Below are 17,518 nucleotides of genomic sequence, written 5' to 3'. Positions count from 1 at the left end.
TGTAAGTCTTATCTTTTTTCAGACCTGCTGATGGGTTTGCCAAATAGCAGAAACTATAGGCCACTGTAGTGCAAGATGTACCCAAATGCATGATAAAATATTTCATAAAGAAAACAGATTAGTCTTACATGCAAGAAAAGGCATTGCTTAATGCATTACTCAATTGAGTTTGCATCTGATTGTTATTTGAAATGCACATGTACTAACTAAACAATAAGATCATTATATGCTCTCAGTTTTTCAGACTAAAGGTAAAATTCCAGCCGAGAGTAGTTTATTTGTAATAAATAGTAGATATATACTTAGACAATTCTAGAAATTCTCAGAATTGTACACCTCTAATCCACTGTTGCATATTCTGTAATGATCTCCTTTGCCTAGAGAAAGAAATCGCTGAAGAGAAAACTATGTATTCTTAAGTCAAATAATTCAACACCAAGATTGTAGATTACCTTTGATTTTGGCATTATATCTACAAAGCCTTGGAATACCAGTCCATGATTATATCAGAGTTCCTCTTCAGTTGTTCCACTTGAAATTGTATCTCACATTTTCTCCAAATAACTGCTATAAATTAAAACCAGCTCCTCAGAGATGATATTTACTGAAGCTCAAATCATGGTAATTAAACTTTTATACCACAACACACTACCATGTGTTTCCAGATACTATTTTATAGAAGCCAAAGGCAGGCTTTGTCATGTTATTTGTCCAATATTTTTAAAGGAAGATGCATATGAAAAGAAGTATAGTTGGGTGGGAAAGGCTTTCCACTCCACAAAAATTCTGGGATCTAAAAAATTTTCCTATTCCACATAAGGAAGAAATTGAACTCTTTCGAAATTTTCCATGAAGAAAGCCACAGAGAGACCACCCCAGGATAGCTAATAAAGCGGTTGTTAGGACATTTACTTGGGAAATGGGAGACTTAGGGTCAAACTCTTGCCTGACAGATGAGGGGCATTGACCTGAATATTCCTCTTCCTAATGAAACACCCTAATTACAAGACATTGGAGTATAGTGATACGAGATTTGCTGTCTGTTTCTCTCTTTTTCATTTAGACCAGAAGTTTCATCTTGGACCAGAAACAGCATTTTAACTAAAATTTTGTCAAAACTGATAACGTTTCTGAAAAACCTTTGCTTTTAAGAAATTGGCATTTCCCAAAGAAACACAGCTGTCCCCGATCAGCTCTTATTGTAAGTTGTAAGCCAGAGGTTTTATGGGCAAGATCTATGGATTACTGCATTATTCACAAGTGGTAAAGCCATGCATAAATTAGGCCTCTAATTCCAATTAAGTGCTAATTTTGTGTATTCCATCAGTTAGGTCTTGGACTGTAGTACATCCTAACATTGTGCCAATAACGCTAAGAGCAATAAAGGTGTCTTAAGACACATTGTATTAACATCTGTTTTAGTAAAACAGTGCATATGTAACTAGCCAAATTCTATCTTAGATTCAATATTAATGATTACAAACTGGATGGAAATTACTAGAAAAAGGTTTTTGGACAGAAAGATATTTTTGCTGTCATTAAACATAGCATAGTATCTGCAGTGGCAGGGATTTTCCTCAAAGGCTTTTGTTTTACCAACATCTTGTTTCCCTTGTCTTCAAACTCCCTCCCATTTTAACCTAAAACCTAAAGACCACCCTTCATCCAAGCCAGCTTAAAGCCAGCTCCAATGCAGCATGAGACACGTCCCTTTTCTCAGGGTTGGGGGCCGAGGAAGTAGACGTTGCGATGGGACACTGCCTTCACCCACGGCACTGTCAGGAGTCAACCAGAGGCCAGCTGCATGTCAACAAGGTGCAGTTTTAAGCAGTACTTCTTGCTTTCTGAGACAACTAATTATTCACCTCTCCGACTGATGTCTGGTGCCAGCATTCCACAAAGTCTTTACTGCATGTCTTTTACAGAAGTCTTTACCAAAGTTTTTACTACAAGCCACTTTTTTGCTATTAAATCAGGGAAGAGCTACCATTTTCATTATATTTTGGGGATGACAGAGAGTAGCAAAAGATACTGAGTTCTGCTAAAGCAATATAAAAGGGATAAGATGCAAAGCTTAAAGCAAGAAAAAAGTTAAATGAAAGTTGCTCAAGCTATTTTACAGCATATATTACACTTCATTAGTAGGGTTAAAATCAGGAAAAAATATATGACAGCCTTAACTCTGAATTTTGTCCCTTCATTTTTTTTTATGAGTAACTGTAGTGTCATTTTGAGTTAATTGTTTTTTTTCTTATTTATGCACACTGAAAATAAAGTTTACTACAGATACAAATTAAAAAACTATAAAAGGTAATAGTCAGTTTGTATTTATTCAGAGCAGGCCTTTTTTGAAGATAGTACTTTGTTTAAAACCACTTCTTTTTCCACTCAGAATATAATCTATTTAAAGATTAGTTTGACGGCACAAAACTGCAGACATGACAACACACTAAATATTTGTATGCTCTTTTGCATTTTTAAGGTTTTCTCCAAACTACAGCTGATGAGTTTTGCTTTTACTATGCAAGAAAAGATGGTGGTGTATGCTTTCCAGATTTTCCAAGAAAACAAGTGCGAGGGCCAGCTTCTAACTCCCTGGACCACATGGAAGAATATGACAAAGAGGAAGAGATCAGCAGGTTCATAAAGATAAATGCTGTTTAATCTGAAAAACAAAAACAAAAACAAAAACCAAAGCCTGTGGTTTTCACAGTGAACCAGCTCAGTCTGTGCTTATGCTCAGCAGCTGTGTTTTCCAGATGGTACTTTCTTTTGCTGCAGCTAGCGTACGTCCAAAGAGAAAGTTACATTAGCTTCAATATTGCAGTAACATTCAGTAACATTTGATATTTAAGTTACTAATAAGGTGTTAATGGACTTTCAAAGCCAAATTTTGGCAAATTGTGGAATTGCTGGAATGTACTGTAGAATTTTTCTATTTATAAATTGTTTTCTCTTTTACCATGTTTTAGCTATTCCTCTACATTTTAGATTTAAAATGACTTAATTTTCTCTTGTATACAAGACAAATTTTGCTTGAGTGAAGCGTAAATTCATTTTCAGTATTATCTGTGTGCATACATTCAAGGAAACAATTTATTCTGAGTTGTATGACTGTGTTTGTACTATCATTACAGAGCAGTCATTTTATCTTTTAGGGACATTGTTGTGTCATGGTTACAAGAAAGAAGAAATTTCTCACTGTTTTTTTCAAATTTTTTTAGAAAACACAAGCACAACTGCTTCTGTATTCAGGAGGTTGTGAGTGGACTAAGGCAGCCTGTTGGAGCAGTACATTGTGGGGATGGATCTCATCGCCTCTTTATACTTGAAAAAGAAGGATACGTGAAGATTTTCAGTCCTGAAGGAGACATAATCAAGGAACCTTTTTTGGATATACACAAGCTTGTTCAGAGTGGAATAAAGGTTGGAATTTTTACTTATCTCTTTCTGTTTATATTTTAGCCTGTATATGGGGAATAAGGGAAGGAACTTTTATTCAGAAATTATTTTAATTTACATAATAAAAAGAAGAGTAAGGACAACAGTCACAACAGCTCTATCTAGCAAAGAAATGAAAACTCTTCCTTAATTCACAAAGAGAAAAGATAGCAACTGTCTTCACATTTTTCTCTTTCCCTTCATTTTTTCCTCACTTCAAATTTGGAAGAAACTATGCAACACCGGCAACACGTAGCATTATGTTTGTATTTTCACCCTATGTGCTCATTTCTACTGACTTTGGTTGAGTTTCACTGTGATTCCAGTGGGAGCAAGTTTGGCCTGGAGCATCACCTGACCTGCGGGTGCTCGGTGAGGCCCCGGGAGCCAGGGACAGGAGAGGGCCTGGGGAAGGCTTGGGGATGCCGGGAGAGGGGCAGGGCTGCTCGCTCCTTCTTGGCTCAGCCACAGGTGGGACACAAGCTGTCCTTGATGGGAGGCTGCCACCAAACAGTTCATATTTGAGATGCTCATAAAAAGTCACTGACACTAAATTCGAACATGTGGGTGTATTGGTGCAGCAGCATTTGTGATGCTTAATGGCTAGACTGCTTCTGGCTTTCGTGGTCAGGGGCATGATTGTGAATGGGCAATGATGGGAATCCATGCGAGGGTGGAGGTAAGAAATCAAATCTAGGTATGGGCTGACTTCTACTGGAAAACTCCTAAGTATATTGGCTGATATTTTAGTCATGAAATGTCTTAAGTGTTGTTCCATGATGATTTCTTGTCACATTTTAGAGTGGTAATACAAGTAAAATGCAGATATAAACAACAAATTTAAATTGTAACGAGGTTTTGTATAGATCAGTCACAATCGGATGTCATGGATAAAAAGTATACTGACATACTATTGACACAGTAATTTTAAATAATACTTGTGGCAAACTATATTCAAGATATTTAAAATGCATAGCACATGCTAACTCGTTATTTTGTATTTCAGCTATAAGATCACTAAGCTAATTTAAGATAGCCTTTTCTGAGGGAAATGGTTTTGTTCTATGCCGAAACAAGAGATAAATGGAATATATTACACTTTTTAAAGGAAAAGAAGCAATTTATATGACACTGTGATTTCTTGAACACTTCCCTTTCTGCCTCTTGCCATTATGTCCAAGATACCAAACCAAAAGACATCCTATGAGGGATCTTTTTGAAAACCAATTTAAAGCTGGTTTGTATTTCTTATGTGAAAATTCTGATAGCTTGTGCTTGTGAAAAACTGACACTGAAACTTTCTGCAGAACTTCTTTCAGCCCCAAATAAACCTTCCTTGAGGAAGCTTTTCCAGCTGGAACTCAGAAGCAAGACTAAATGCAAAACTGATTTTCCATGCTTCTGAATAGGCAATAGCCTAGCTGGGAAGACCTTCAACAGCTACCCTCCAATTCAGACACAACTTCTTGTTCTGTTTTAAATCAGTGACCTGATCTTTTTAGTCTCTACTACCCTAACCATTATATAATACTCTAAAGTGAATCTGTTTCAACTATAACATTTTGTGTAAATAATGTGATGTTCTTTTAGCTAGAAAGTCTAATTCAGTTCCCTCAGATAACAGTCCAGTGCTTAAGGATAATTGTATTGCAGTGTTTAATGCAGGCTGGCAAGAACAGAGGCTTTATGTACTTCACAGATAAGGAGAAAGGGAATGTGCCTAGAAGCAAAACACCAGCTTTTAAATGGAAAGAGGAATGGAAAAGAATTTGAGGAATTAGTACATTATATAAAATAGTAAATAAATAAATAGAATAAAACAAAAACCACATAACCCAAATGGTAGTTTTAAAACAAGGGTTCTCAAACATTTTTATGTTTATCCCCTGCAGCCTGATTGCTATAATTATTGTCCTTTACCTACAAGGATACAAGACCACTGTGATTAAAGTAATAATTGGTCAAACATTGGAACAGGCTTCCTAGAGAGGTGGTTCAAGCCCCAGGCCAGTCAATGTTCAAGAGGCATTTGGACAATGCCCTCAATGACACACCTTAACTTTTGGTTGGCCCTGAAGTGGTCAGACGGTTGGACTAGGGGATCTTTCTAGGTCCTTTCCAACTGAACTATTCTGTTCTGTTTTGCTCTATTCTATTCTATTCTATTCTATTCTATTCTATTCTATTCTATTCTATTCTATTCTATTCTATTCTAATTATTTTATCAAAATAAAGTACTTGATGGAAATTTGATTTTATTTGCCTTTTATACAGTTTAAAACTAGAAATTGGTAATGGAGAATACTATGTGGATAGACAATTCTCTAGCTGGCAGTGCAGATAGTCTGCAGCCAGCAATTTACAAAGACACCATGAAAAACATTGCATCCACATGCAAGGTGTGCAAATCACAGAATGTCTCTTCTGTGTCTAGTTCAGACATGCTTCTAATGTAAAGTAGATTAAGTTGTATGCATACATTTTGCCCAACATGCCTTATTCTCATATAGCAATGCAAGTGAAAAAGTAAAATGAAATTAACAAAGTTTTAGTTGTCCCCAAAGTCCTTTAGTTGTCAAACTCTGGCCCATATGTTGCAGTGAAATGTTTTGCCAAGGTAACATGTTGTGTATTTTTTTAATTCTCTCTTCATTTACACACATTCATAGATGTTAATCCAAACATCTAGTCAGTTCCTGTGTAAGATCATCCACACAACGTTATTCCTGACTTAACATCAAGACTGTTCACTGAAATAAACAAAAACTCTTCACCTTTTTTCAAAGCTTGGAGCAATGGTAGCAAGACAAGGCAAATTATTCCTTTTCCGTAAAAATATTGAATTAGGACTTTAAGTGTGTAATTTTTCTTTTATATCCAATACTAAAGGTAGCAGTTTCTTTCCATTTTGTACTTGTATGTGAAATACTAACAAATACTTAACTCTACTGACAATAGTCAAATATTTTTTCAAACTTTCTTAGATGTCAGTTGTGTAGTAAATAAAAATAAAAATACAGCTATGGTTGAATGACAGGTAATATAAACTGATACCTCTGAAAAGTGTTTTGGACAGCTATCCCAAGAAGATATTTCTTGTGTTGATGGATGGAGTAAAATAGTGGTGGATGACTTTCTCTTTTTTTTTTTTTTTTTTTCTAATATCAAGAGGAAATTTTGGGGTGATAAAATTATTACATTGTCACAGAGTACCAAGTCTGTTGCATCATGATTTTCCAAAGAATATTCTTAAAACTATCTTCAGACAGATATAAACAAAAATAAGATATATCCTTCATAAAATAATCTTGGCCTTTAGTTCTGACCTCATTAACATCACTTCCCTCATCACAGCACTGGCAGTCAGATAAGGAAGGAAACAGCATACCAAGAAAAGAGGAAGAGAAGGGACTGCATTGTGTAGGATTCAGCCATGATACTGTCATAAAATGATGCTATTTTGTCTCTGTAGTGGAACTAATGGTCCTTGTGTTGATTAAATTCATTTGGAACCCCGATGTAGCTGCAAATGAGCTCCATAGGCTTCTTCCCTGGTTTTCCTAACCTAAGCACACAGATAGGATTACCTAGAGTTGTTCCTTGGCAGTGAAGTGCTCCTGTGAAGGTGTAATTTAGGAATAGTCCTATCCTATTCCATGTGAATATAAATGGAAATTAAGTAAGAAGAGCGGCAAAACCTGATGCATGTTTTATTGTTCCATTAACTTCCAATGGCCATTGAAGTCATTGGGATCTCTGCATAAAAATCATTGTTGCAACAAAACCTATTGGCAAGTGATTCTTGGCAGGTGATTCAATTTTTAGAATTTCAAGTAAAAGAGAAGAAGTGCCAATTTTATATGTTGTCAGCATCTCAGAGGAATTAGTGCAAACATGTCGAAGTACTTCATAAGAGAGATGCCTTGATGATTGTATTTTGTTCTTCCTGGATGTCCTACTAGCAGAAATAAGATGCAGAATCCCTTAAAAAAAAATGTTCTGAAGCTCTAAGAAACAATTCTTCTTTGCACATCTCCCAGTTGCTAATCCCTCTTGACAGCACAGTTATCAGGGATGCCTTTTTGATCTTTTATTTTTCAACTGAGTTGTTGGAACACATGGATGGATCTTAATCAAGAAGTTGCTAATTCAGCATCTTTGGCCCTCCCCAACTTATTTTAGGTCACACTGGCTACATAAGTGGTGCACTACATGCAGATGGATTAGGCACTTGGCCAAGTCCTTCCTGTCACTTTCGGCCTTTTCTTCTCTATCTCAAGAATGTAGTGAAAAGGAGGGAGCTGTGTACCTCAGTCTTGCCCCAAAGGTGAGTAAAGACATAAGGGGCATGCACCTGTAACTTGAATCTAGGACATCCATCTGGGCTCAAACATTTAGGAATATATATTCCAGCAAAGTAAAGAAAATACTCTCTGATTGCATCACCTGTGCCCACTGACATAGCAAAGTACCCTCAATATGTGGCATGTATGAAGGGGAATAGGGTAAGCATTACTTGAAAAAATAACCATACTCTAAAAGTCTGCTTCCTTGATCTGTTGAATTTACTTCACCATTATGTTGTGAAGACAGGTGTCAGTCACACAGCAATACTCTACAGTTGTTCCTTCAAAATTATGTAGGAAAGACAATTTTAATATGAAAACATTATTATTATTCTTTTGGACTGACTTTCAGTGCAGTTTTCTTTGTCTTAAGTTATTCCCAAGTAGAACGGAGGTGTAAAGTTTGTGTGAAAAGCTGTTGAATTAATAATGGTAGTACTTTGATTTCACAGGTGTTTAAGGAACCCTTAATTAGCTTTCAAGAAAAAGTCCTGATTATCTGAATATATTGTCAAAATGTTGAACAAAATAATTAAATGCATCAAGCAAATAGGAATTTAGCCCATAATGCATTCAGCAGAAAAAAAAATTAAAATACATCAAAATATTTGAAATATTTGAATTTAATGAGCTGTAGCAAAGCTGAACATGTTATTATCAGATCAGTCCCCTTGTACTGCAGAGTATATCTAACTTACAGAAAAATGCTGAAAAATACGCTAGCATCTCTCCAAATTTCCTCACTCCTGTGGCTGTATTTTATGTTATTAACCATATTATTTCCTTAGATATTGAAGCCATTAGATCAGTAGAAGCCACCATAAAATATAGCATAACCTATTACATTAATTTTCACTCACTCTCTTGTCTCCTGAGCTCAATAACATATATTGGTCTAAAGTATATTGTTTGGAAAGCATCCAAGTGTGATTTGGCAACAAAAAAGGAAGAGCCTATTGCTTCTCTTAGGAGTCACACACTGTAATCACCTATCAATATACTTTCTGAAAAGCTAAGTGCCTTTAGGGCTGTCATTGTAGAGAGCTTCGTCCAGTCATTAAAGCTTTTTTGTGGTCCTTCCCTACAATCATTCCATTTTTTCAACATCCTTTTAAAATGAAGGACCTCAGAACCATACACAAGAGCCAAGTTTACATCTCATGACCATCAATGGTAAGATTAGGTCCCTGTTATCTACTTGGTACTTTCCTATTTATAAATCCACTGACTGAATTAGTTCTTGAAGTACAGTATTTCACTTGGGCTTCATGTTCATTGCTTGTCATTTCTGATCCTTAAGTAATTTTGAGTATACTGTTACTGTTGTTGCCTGTAACTGTAGATGTTGTGTTGTTCTGGTATGTATCTGCTGTCTGTGGGGTCATAGATCATACAGCCAGCAAGGAGGGCTGCAATTTGTTGGCCTTTGCAAACATTGTTCCTAGAGTAGAAACCCTTGCAAAATGGGGTAAAAACTTAAAACTGCCCTTATGGAACTACCACTTTTACTTGTGTAGAGATTTTTTTTCTCTCTTGAACTAGTAAAGTGTTCATAGTTCATCTCATGGGCATATTGTGATAAATGGCAAAGGCTTTGAGGAAGGAAAGGGCAGGGCAGGAGAAGGAAGGGAAGGGAAAAGGGACAGAAAATATCAGTGAAATAGGATTTAAGATTAATGTTAAGAATACTTGACTCCTTGACTTCAGTCACCTTCTCTGCTCTAAGACTATGGTTTTCCTTGTCACAAGCACTTAATTTTTAACAGAAACTTCCCCTAAATCCTAAGCCACATTAACCTTTTTATTTTATCTTACTTTCAAATAATCAGTAAAACTAACTGTGTGTGTTTAACTCCAAAGTTTTTTAAATGCTATATTCCTATATAATTCCTTGTAAATATTTTAACAGCCAATTCTCTTTACAATGAAAATATGTATAAATATCAACAACCATTATTTTAAGTGTATGCACATGCATAGCATGTTTCTGAGTAACAGTCTCAAGAACTGTTATAAGTAAGATATATTCCTTACTGTATGTTGGTTGGTTTTTATATCAGAGCACAATTACTTGCAGTCCTACAAAGTCTTACTCATAAGTGATCCAGTGATTCAGACAGGAATTGTCTATGAGTGGGTATACAGGAAAGGATTTTCAAGGTGATGCGATGAGGAGTGGCATGGAACATGCAGTAAACCCTTTTTCCACCCATAACAATTTTCAGGGACAGCATAAGACTATGAAAGTAGCCCTTCAGATATTAAATCTGCTAACTGTGGTGCTACAACCAATTATTCCAGAGCTTCTCAGGGTGAAATGAGTACCTTGTCACCATAGGCAGCTTTTTGCAGGAATGCAGGACTAGTAGTGAAACTTTTACTATGCCTTCAAGTGCGTTTGCATCACAACATAACTTTTAATTACATAATTTCACATTCCTCAGATCATTCAGTATAAAATGCAAATCAAACACAGAAAAGAAAATACTACTACCTCCAGCACTGACACAACATATTTCATGGAGCTTACAATAGGTTGCACTGCCTCTGCAGTGAGGAGTGCTGCTACAGAAAACTACAAGAAACTAGTGATAAAATCTATTTAAACCTTAGTGTGTGAATAGAATCAGATTGACTGTATTATTTGCTAAATTCTATGCTCAATTTTATCATTTCTAAAGCCTCCTACACTTTACTCTTGAGACTGGGTATATACAATTTTTCATCATGTTGAGGCACAAAACCTCACTTAGCGCATACGTTGTCCATCAGTATAGACAGGATTTATGTTACTGACAAAAGACACAATTCATAGTAATCCTCTCTTGCACACAAATTAATTTTAATGAATTTATTTTCTTCTGAATTCCTGTGTGGATTAGGATGTAGTCAATGAAGCTTTCTTAAGCTTCATCTTTGCCTTGACACCACAGAACAAGCTGGGCTCTGCTTCATTAAGCAATAGTTTATACTCCTGGCAAAGGTAATCTTCTGCCATCTATTCCCTGGAAAGCTAAATTTATAGTAGCTACTAAATTTGTGACCAATTACTCTCAAACAGGGGATTATTTTGGTGCATGGAATGAAAAGGGTGTATTTCTCTCCAGACTTTAGGACCGGGAGGAGGATTGGGAGATCCTATCTAAATTTCTTCCTTCTGCAACCTAGTGGGCCTGCAACTCTTCAGAGTTATTCAGAAGCATTGTCTATGAAAACTCTGGAAAGTAAACCCACTTTGGTCTGCCAGACCAAGCTCACATCTCTCTACAAAGAACATGGATAGTCTTCTAAAATAATAATGTTATAGTATAGAATATAAATATGACATATATCCTGTTATGGTTAGTGTAAGATTTAATTTTCATTTCATTCTAGAATTAATTCCACCTATGCTAAGTGTAAATTCTATTTGCTGTCTTTTTCCTGTACTCCTAATAGAGAATAATTAAATAGTAAGTCAGTTTAAGATATGTGAGTAGGCCCAGGCAGAGTGGCAAAGGAAATAATATTATTGGCATAGAAGAATGGTAAGTTCTGGGGTATTCTTTGGTTTCTTGGAACTCCTATTTCAGAGTAATGTAATGGCAGGCTCTGGAATGTCTTTGGTGAGAAGCTGAAATGCTGTGTTGTACATGGTGCTGCTTTTCTTCTGAGGCTGGGCAAAAAATGACATGGCAATCAATATACACCTCAATTTTTGACTGCAGGTTGGGAAGTGACGAAGGCTGTTCTTCAGCACAGGACTTACATGTGAAGTCATCTGGGGTCACAGGACACAGCAGTTTCTCATTCATTCAAGAGGCCAGAGCAGATTCGGCCAGACTTGTAACACACACACAGACAGCATGTCTGTGGCCACACCTCATCTGTGACCTGACCACTAGGAATCACACAATTAGTTAGTTTTAAATGTGTTGCCATAATTTGGGTAGAAGGCTAGGAAACAAATAATGGTTGAGTTGTATGTATGCCCAAATTTCAAAGTAAAGGACATTTTAAAACAAGCCAAAACCAAAGTCCTCGTTTATGATGACCTTAAACATTAATGAAATAGTCAAATGCACACAGCACAACACTTAACAGCCTGCACGAGAATTCAGCCTTCTCCATTAAAAGGATTTTTTTTCTTTATTAGTCATAAGTCCTTTTTATAATTACGATTTTGAGAGGTTGATAATACTTTTGTGAAGACTTAATATACTTTCAACTGCATTCAGAAACTGTAAAATACAGTCAGTGTTTTAACTGAGGACTGCATAATGACCGTGAAATATGCCTGGATTTCCCATTAACCATTTGTAGATTTTGGTTCTAATCCTAAAGGGCGCACAATAGTCCTCTGAAAGAGGCTGTTATCTTATCATGATATAGCTATGTCGCCTGCAAGGAAAATAAAGATTCTTACAATTCTGTAAAGCATGTGCCAAATGCTCTAGAGGCGTCTATTTTTGTGTGAGAGAATGAAGCAGATAACCATACCCAAGCTAGCAGTTGTGGAACAGTGCAGCAGTGACTCTCAGGTTGTAAGCTGACCAGATGAAGAATTGCCAGTTTATTCTAAGGAAATTTGAATCAACAAAACATAATTGTTTCTGTTGATTTTGGGTAGCGTGTCTTAGATTTGAGGAGCTGAGAGGGGAAAGAAGATAATACTTTATCATTTTACATGCACATGTGTAGATTTTAATGTTCTGTGTTTCCTTGAGAGGAATCCCATGGTGCCAATTAACCTAACTTATTCCAAAACAATTCTCTGTTTGGAAAGAATAATTTTCATTGTGGGTGTTCCATGAAATTGTATGCCTCATACCCTGTTATTACTGAGATGTGTGTAGTGCAATTGAGAGTGCCAGTTTCTTTTCCATGCACTGTATAGATTATAGCTGTATCCCACACACAGTGCTAGATAATCCCTACTTTAATTTTGTTATGTGTACAAATCCTTTTTGAACATTTAGCGGTTTTAAAAATGCAAAAATCCATCATCTTCTGAAACTGCATTTGTTAAAACCAAAAGCTGAATTTAGAAGTGATCAAAACCAATGAGAAACATGGTAATTATCTAATTAAAAGAAAATTATTGCATTTGCTGAAATATAACAGGCAGATCATGATATCCAACACAAAATGGCAAAGAAGGAATAAAGTTACGCAGAAAATTCCGTGGTTTTTAGCCAACACAGTTTCAACCACATGTTTTTCTTTAATGGGAGGAGGCTTAACAGTCCACTAAGGCTCCAAGATTCATCATCCTTTTAAGCTCTTGGACACCCCAAATTCTGTAATGAGGTTCTTGAATACGGATTGGAGCTCTCAGAAACAGTACCCAGTGTCCTTGGGACTTCTGTGTACCTTCCTGTCCATCAGAGCTATGTGATTCCCTCTGGTATAACCCTTGTACTATGCCTTATAGAAAACAGGTCATTTCTTTTTCTTCAGAGAGAACCAGAGTTGAATAACATACATGCTTTCATAGTTAATACGGCCCAACTGCTCTGCCTACATGTACTTCTCCCAGATGCCACAGAACAATTTTCCTCTATATCCTCTTACACGTTTTCTCACAAGCTTTTAAGTCCTATTCCTTAGACAGGCTCAGCAAGTTGAACTGCAGGAGGAACACTTCCTTCAATGGATCACTGCTATATTATCATGTTTTCCACCCATTTTATCCCCTTTGCAGTTAAAATTGGACAAAGTGATCTGTCCTTAATTTAATGGTTTGTATATAATTTTAGTTTTAAAAAAGTCAGAACTAATTTTTCCCATTACTGAAAAAAAAAATCCTCCAGAAGATGAAACTATTTAGTAGCTGACACTTATTTTTGTCAGCCCTGTCAGTGTCTGCCTGTATTCTCATATTGCTGGAATTTTAAAAGAAATTATTCCATAAATCTCAATAAAGTAATATTCTCTCTTAGATTTAATTTGGAAAATGGAATATACGATCTGTGGGAGAGAGGTCTGCAAAATACTTTCAACCATTTGTTTTTAATTTACAGCAGATATTTTTTAAAACCTTGATCTATCTTCACTGGCATTGAATCTCAGTCCCTACAGCTGAATTGCAACAACTTTAATTTATGTAATACTCATTACTTCTATGCTAACTGAATGCCCTGAAAGAAGGAGTAGTTCACCAAAGGCTTTTATATTTTGTCATTCCTAAAAAATCTGTGAATTTCTATCAGCTAGATTCTCAACAGCCCAGAGACAACATACAAGAAGTGCTAATAGATGAATGGATCTGAGTCACAGTGGTAGTACGAAGAATTTTTTTTTAATATCAGACTACTTAAGAGAAGTAGTACTTACTTAAATTTGAACTACCCATATAATTTTGGAAGTGTAATCAGTTTTCATGAGAAACCATGTTAGAAGGAAGTTTGCTCCTTTAAGGTCATCATTTCAAGCTCTTCCTTATAGAAAACATATGCCTCTCCCTTACATTTTGAATGCTTAATTGTGCGTTATAAATGTAAATAATATTGTACACTTCATAGGAGCCTAGCTGAAGATGTAAAAAAGCACTACTGACTGCTTATCAGGTATAAAACATAGTCTAGGTACATTAATGCAGGCAGTAAAACCTTGAATGCTTTGCAGATCTAGCTAAATAGAATTTCAGTCGAGAAGAAAGGCAATGCACAATGTTGGCAGGTTCCATTACTGCAGTTTTGCTCCCCTGTTACTGTCTTACAGGATATGACGGGACAATATTGCTACAGTGACTTTTTGAGGGAAAGAGCAAGAATCAGTGGTCTCATCTAAAAAGCATGTGTGTGCATGCGTAAATAAGTCAGTAAGATCAAATAAAACTTAACAAGCCACCTATGAGATTACACAAATTTGCCCCTACAGTTACTTACAGGTCACTGAAACAGTATACAGCCCTGCCAAATAGAGTGAAGTTCCAAATGTTGTTTCAAAAGTTTGAATCAACAGGCAAATCCCAAAGCAGCAAATATTAGGGAACTGCCTAATAGAAACTGGTCTCTTGTCAGTTTTTACCCCCTCCACTAGTCTGCCCCTCGCAAGGGTAAATTAGAACCATTTGGCAGCCAGTCGCCATGTTTCTCCAAAGGCCTGTGTGGTGGGGAAGGTCACAGATTAAAATGGATAAATCCCTATATTTCTGAATGTAAAAAACAAACAAAGGAATCAGTTAATTTAGAAGTAAATTAAGTGCTTGAAGAAGAAGCATTCAAAACTGTGTTTTTGTTGTAGTTTAATATGCCAGTATTTTGCAGCTTGCGACATTTTGCATTTCTTCTAGGGATACCTTCTCCTTATGAATTGCATAGACCTTATAATAATTTCACTTATGAAATAATGTGTTATGTATATGAATATATGTTCTGCAGTTGAAAGAACAGAGCATAGTTATAAGACTATTTTGTACAAAATCTATATGCATTTTATCAATTTGCATAAAATTAATTGTATTTTACTCTCTGCATAAATATTTCAACTTCCAGGAACAAGTATTCTAAGTGAAAAACACTGACAAATGTCTAAGGGAAATTAGTTTAATTAGCTACTGACTAACTAGTAGCTTCTGAATCACTTTATATGAATGGCTTAAAAAAATGCATGAAAGAAACTACTACTCTACTATCAATTGTAGAGCTATTAAAAGTTAAAAATTTATCTTTTTATAAGATCTGAGAATTCCTACCTTTGTTCAAAGGAAAAAAAAAATAAAACTTTTATTACTGGTGAACAATTTAAAAGGCAAAATTAGACACAATTAACTAGAATCTTTAGTACTGAATTTGATTTCTTTCTTAGGTGCTGTAATTCATAAAAATACCAATTATTGATGTTTTCATAACAAATGAAGAGCATATCTGATTCACATGTTTGATATAATAGATATATAATAAAGAAAAGGTTTTGGAAAACAAAAAAGAAAAAAAACTCCAAAAATGAAGCACCAGATTTCAAAAGACCATGTTCAAAATGTACCAATTTTTTTGCAAATGTATATTTAGCAGTAACCAGTGACAAAATAGAGTACAAAAGACATTTCTTGTATTATAGTATCACTCTGTCTGAAGCATTTACAGAAGCTCCTACTCTTCCATTATGTTTCCTTGGGTTTTGTGTTAATTGTTCTGTCCATTTGCAAAAAGTAGAATAGAGCTTTTTTAATGCTGTTCTCAACTACACAATTCTTCATTTGATCAAAAACCAGTGGAATTAGGGTTTGTGTTCAACTGATTAAAGGTCTAAGCCATGATACTCTGTGTTTCAGTTCTAGCTGTTTGAAACTTTATCGTCTTAATTTTGAAACTGAACATACACTGTGTTGTTCTAATTGCACTGGCTTTTTGAAAAGAACTTTGTACTGGATTCAGCCAAGTTAAAGGGTTTCCAAGATCATGGTCTTGGCTCAGGATAAATGGAGCCAATGAGCTAAACAAATTCCTGCTTTCTTGGTTCTTATAGTACTAGAAAAATGGAAAGAGTGGAATACTTTTACTGCTTTATAAAAGTGAAACAATCCTGGAAACTGCAAAAACTTTAAGTTAACTGTGTTTATGTCAGCAAGACACACCAATTCAGAAATTATTCTTAGCTTTCTTTGGAAATATGAACCATAAGTTACAACATTAATGAAGCAAAAATTTCTCACTTGGCAAATCTAAGTAAAGGTTGCATTTAAGAGTAATCACATTTGGACTTAAAACAATAAAGAAATTTGGTCTATTACAAATAGTAGTGTTCATGTAACATGTAATAGTAATAGCTGTCTCGTACTGTGCTGAATGAGAATACACATCTCTGTTTCAACTTCTGTTACAGAGAATGCTTTTCTAATGAGTGAGATTTTAAAATTGGGATTGAAATAAATGAGTAATGGAAAAAAAAGAAAAGGGACTTCTAATCAGGAAAACAGTGTACATTCTTTCAAAGTCATGTTTATAAGTTCAGAGAAGCAGTGGATCTAGTTCAAAGACAAACCCTATTTCAATCTGCTATTCAGAATTACCATATAGTTCATTACCAACTTTTGTTTACAGTTGAATCTTAGCCTAACAACAACTGATTACTTGGGATACATTGCTGGACACTGTAATGTGCTTTCAGTTGTAAGGTGTCACAATTTCTATTTACTACAGATCATGAAATCATTGATTTACAGTTTGGGTTTCAGGTTTACGTGGGAAAAAAAATAATAACATAACGAACCAACAGCTGTTTCAATGGGCTTAGGCTCTCAGAATCAGTAATTTGTATGTGTTGACTTTACATAATCAGAGGATATTTAAACTGTAAGCATTCATGCTGAACAAACCTGAATTTCAACACTGAGTTAGATGTGTAACTGACCTACTAAATATACAGATTGATTAATGCACACAGAACAAATTCTGAATTTACAAAACTCTATGTGGTTTCACTGACAATTAAGCCCTTTAGACTTTTTACACTCTTAAAAGTGCGTTGAATAAACAAATATTTCCTGGTGACTTGTTCATGTATATCACAGGCACATATTTTTAGCCTTCTCAGTATATTACTGGAATAACGTGCAGACACCAAAGACAATCACTTGTTACAAAAGTTCTTGGAATACTGAAAGGGAGAATCTACTCTTGATGCAAGTCTTGAGTAAATACATGAGTTGATTCAGGAAGTTAACGTGGTTGAGCCACTAAATAAAAGTGACCATAATATAATTAACTTCAACATCCTCCCGTGGGATCCTACCATGAGGTAATAAT

At 35.5% G+C, this 17,518-nt stretch overlaps 1 protein-coding gene across 1 annotated transcript in view; it reads left to right on the top strand.

The window, feature by feature from the left end:
- The window catches only part of HHIP (hedgehog interacting protein), a 74,014-nt gene that overhangs the window by 11,853 nt on the left and 44,643 nt on the right, over positions 1 to 17,518 (top strand). The window contains exons 3-4 of the mRNA XM_032186680.1: positions 2,483 to 2,639; positions 3,225 to 3,426. Of these exons, the coding sequence (XP_032042571.1) occupies positions 2,483 to 2,639; positions 3,225 to 3,426 (359 nt within the window). The remainder of the gene's footprint in view (positions 1 to 2,482; positions 2,640 to 3,224; positions 3,427 to 17,518) is intronic.

The sequence above is a fragment of the Aythya fuligula genome, chromosome 4 (assembly GCF_009819795.1).
Source record: "Aythya fuligula isolate bAytFul2 chromosome 4, bAytFul2.pri, whole genome shotgun sequence".
Taxonomy (NCBI): Eukaryota; Metazoa; Chordata; class Aves; order Anseriformes; family Anatidae; genus Aythya; species Aythya fuligula.
This window is presented reverse-complemented; position numbering and strand designations above follow the sequence as displayed.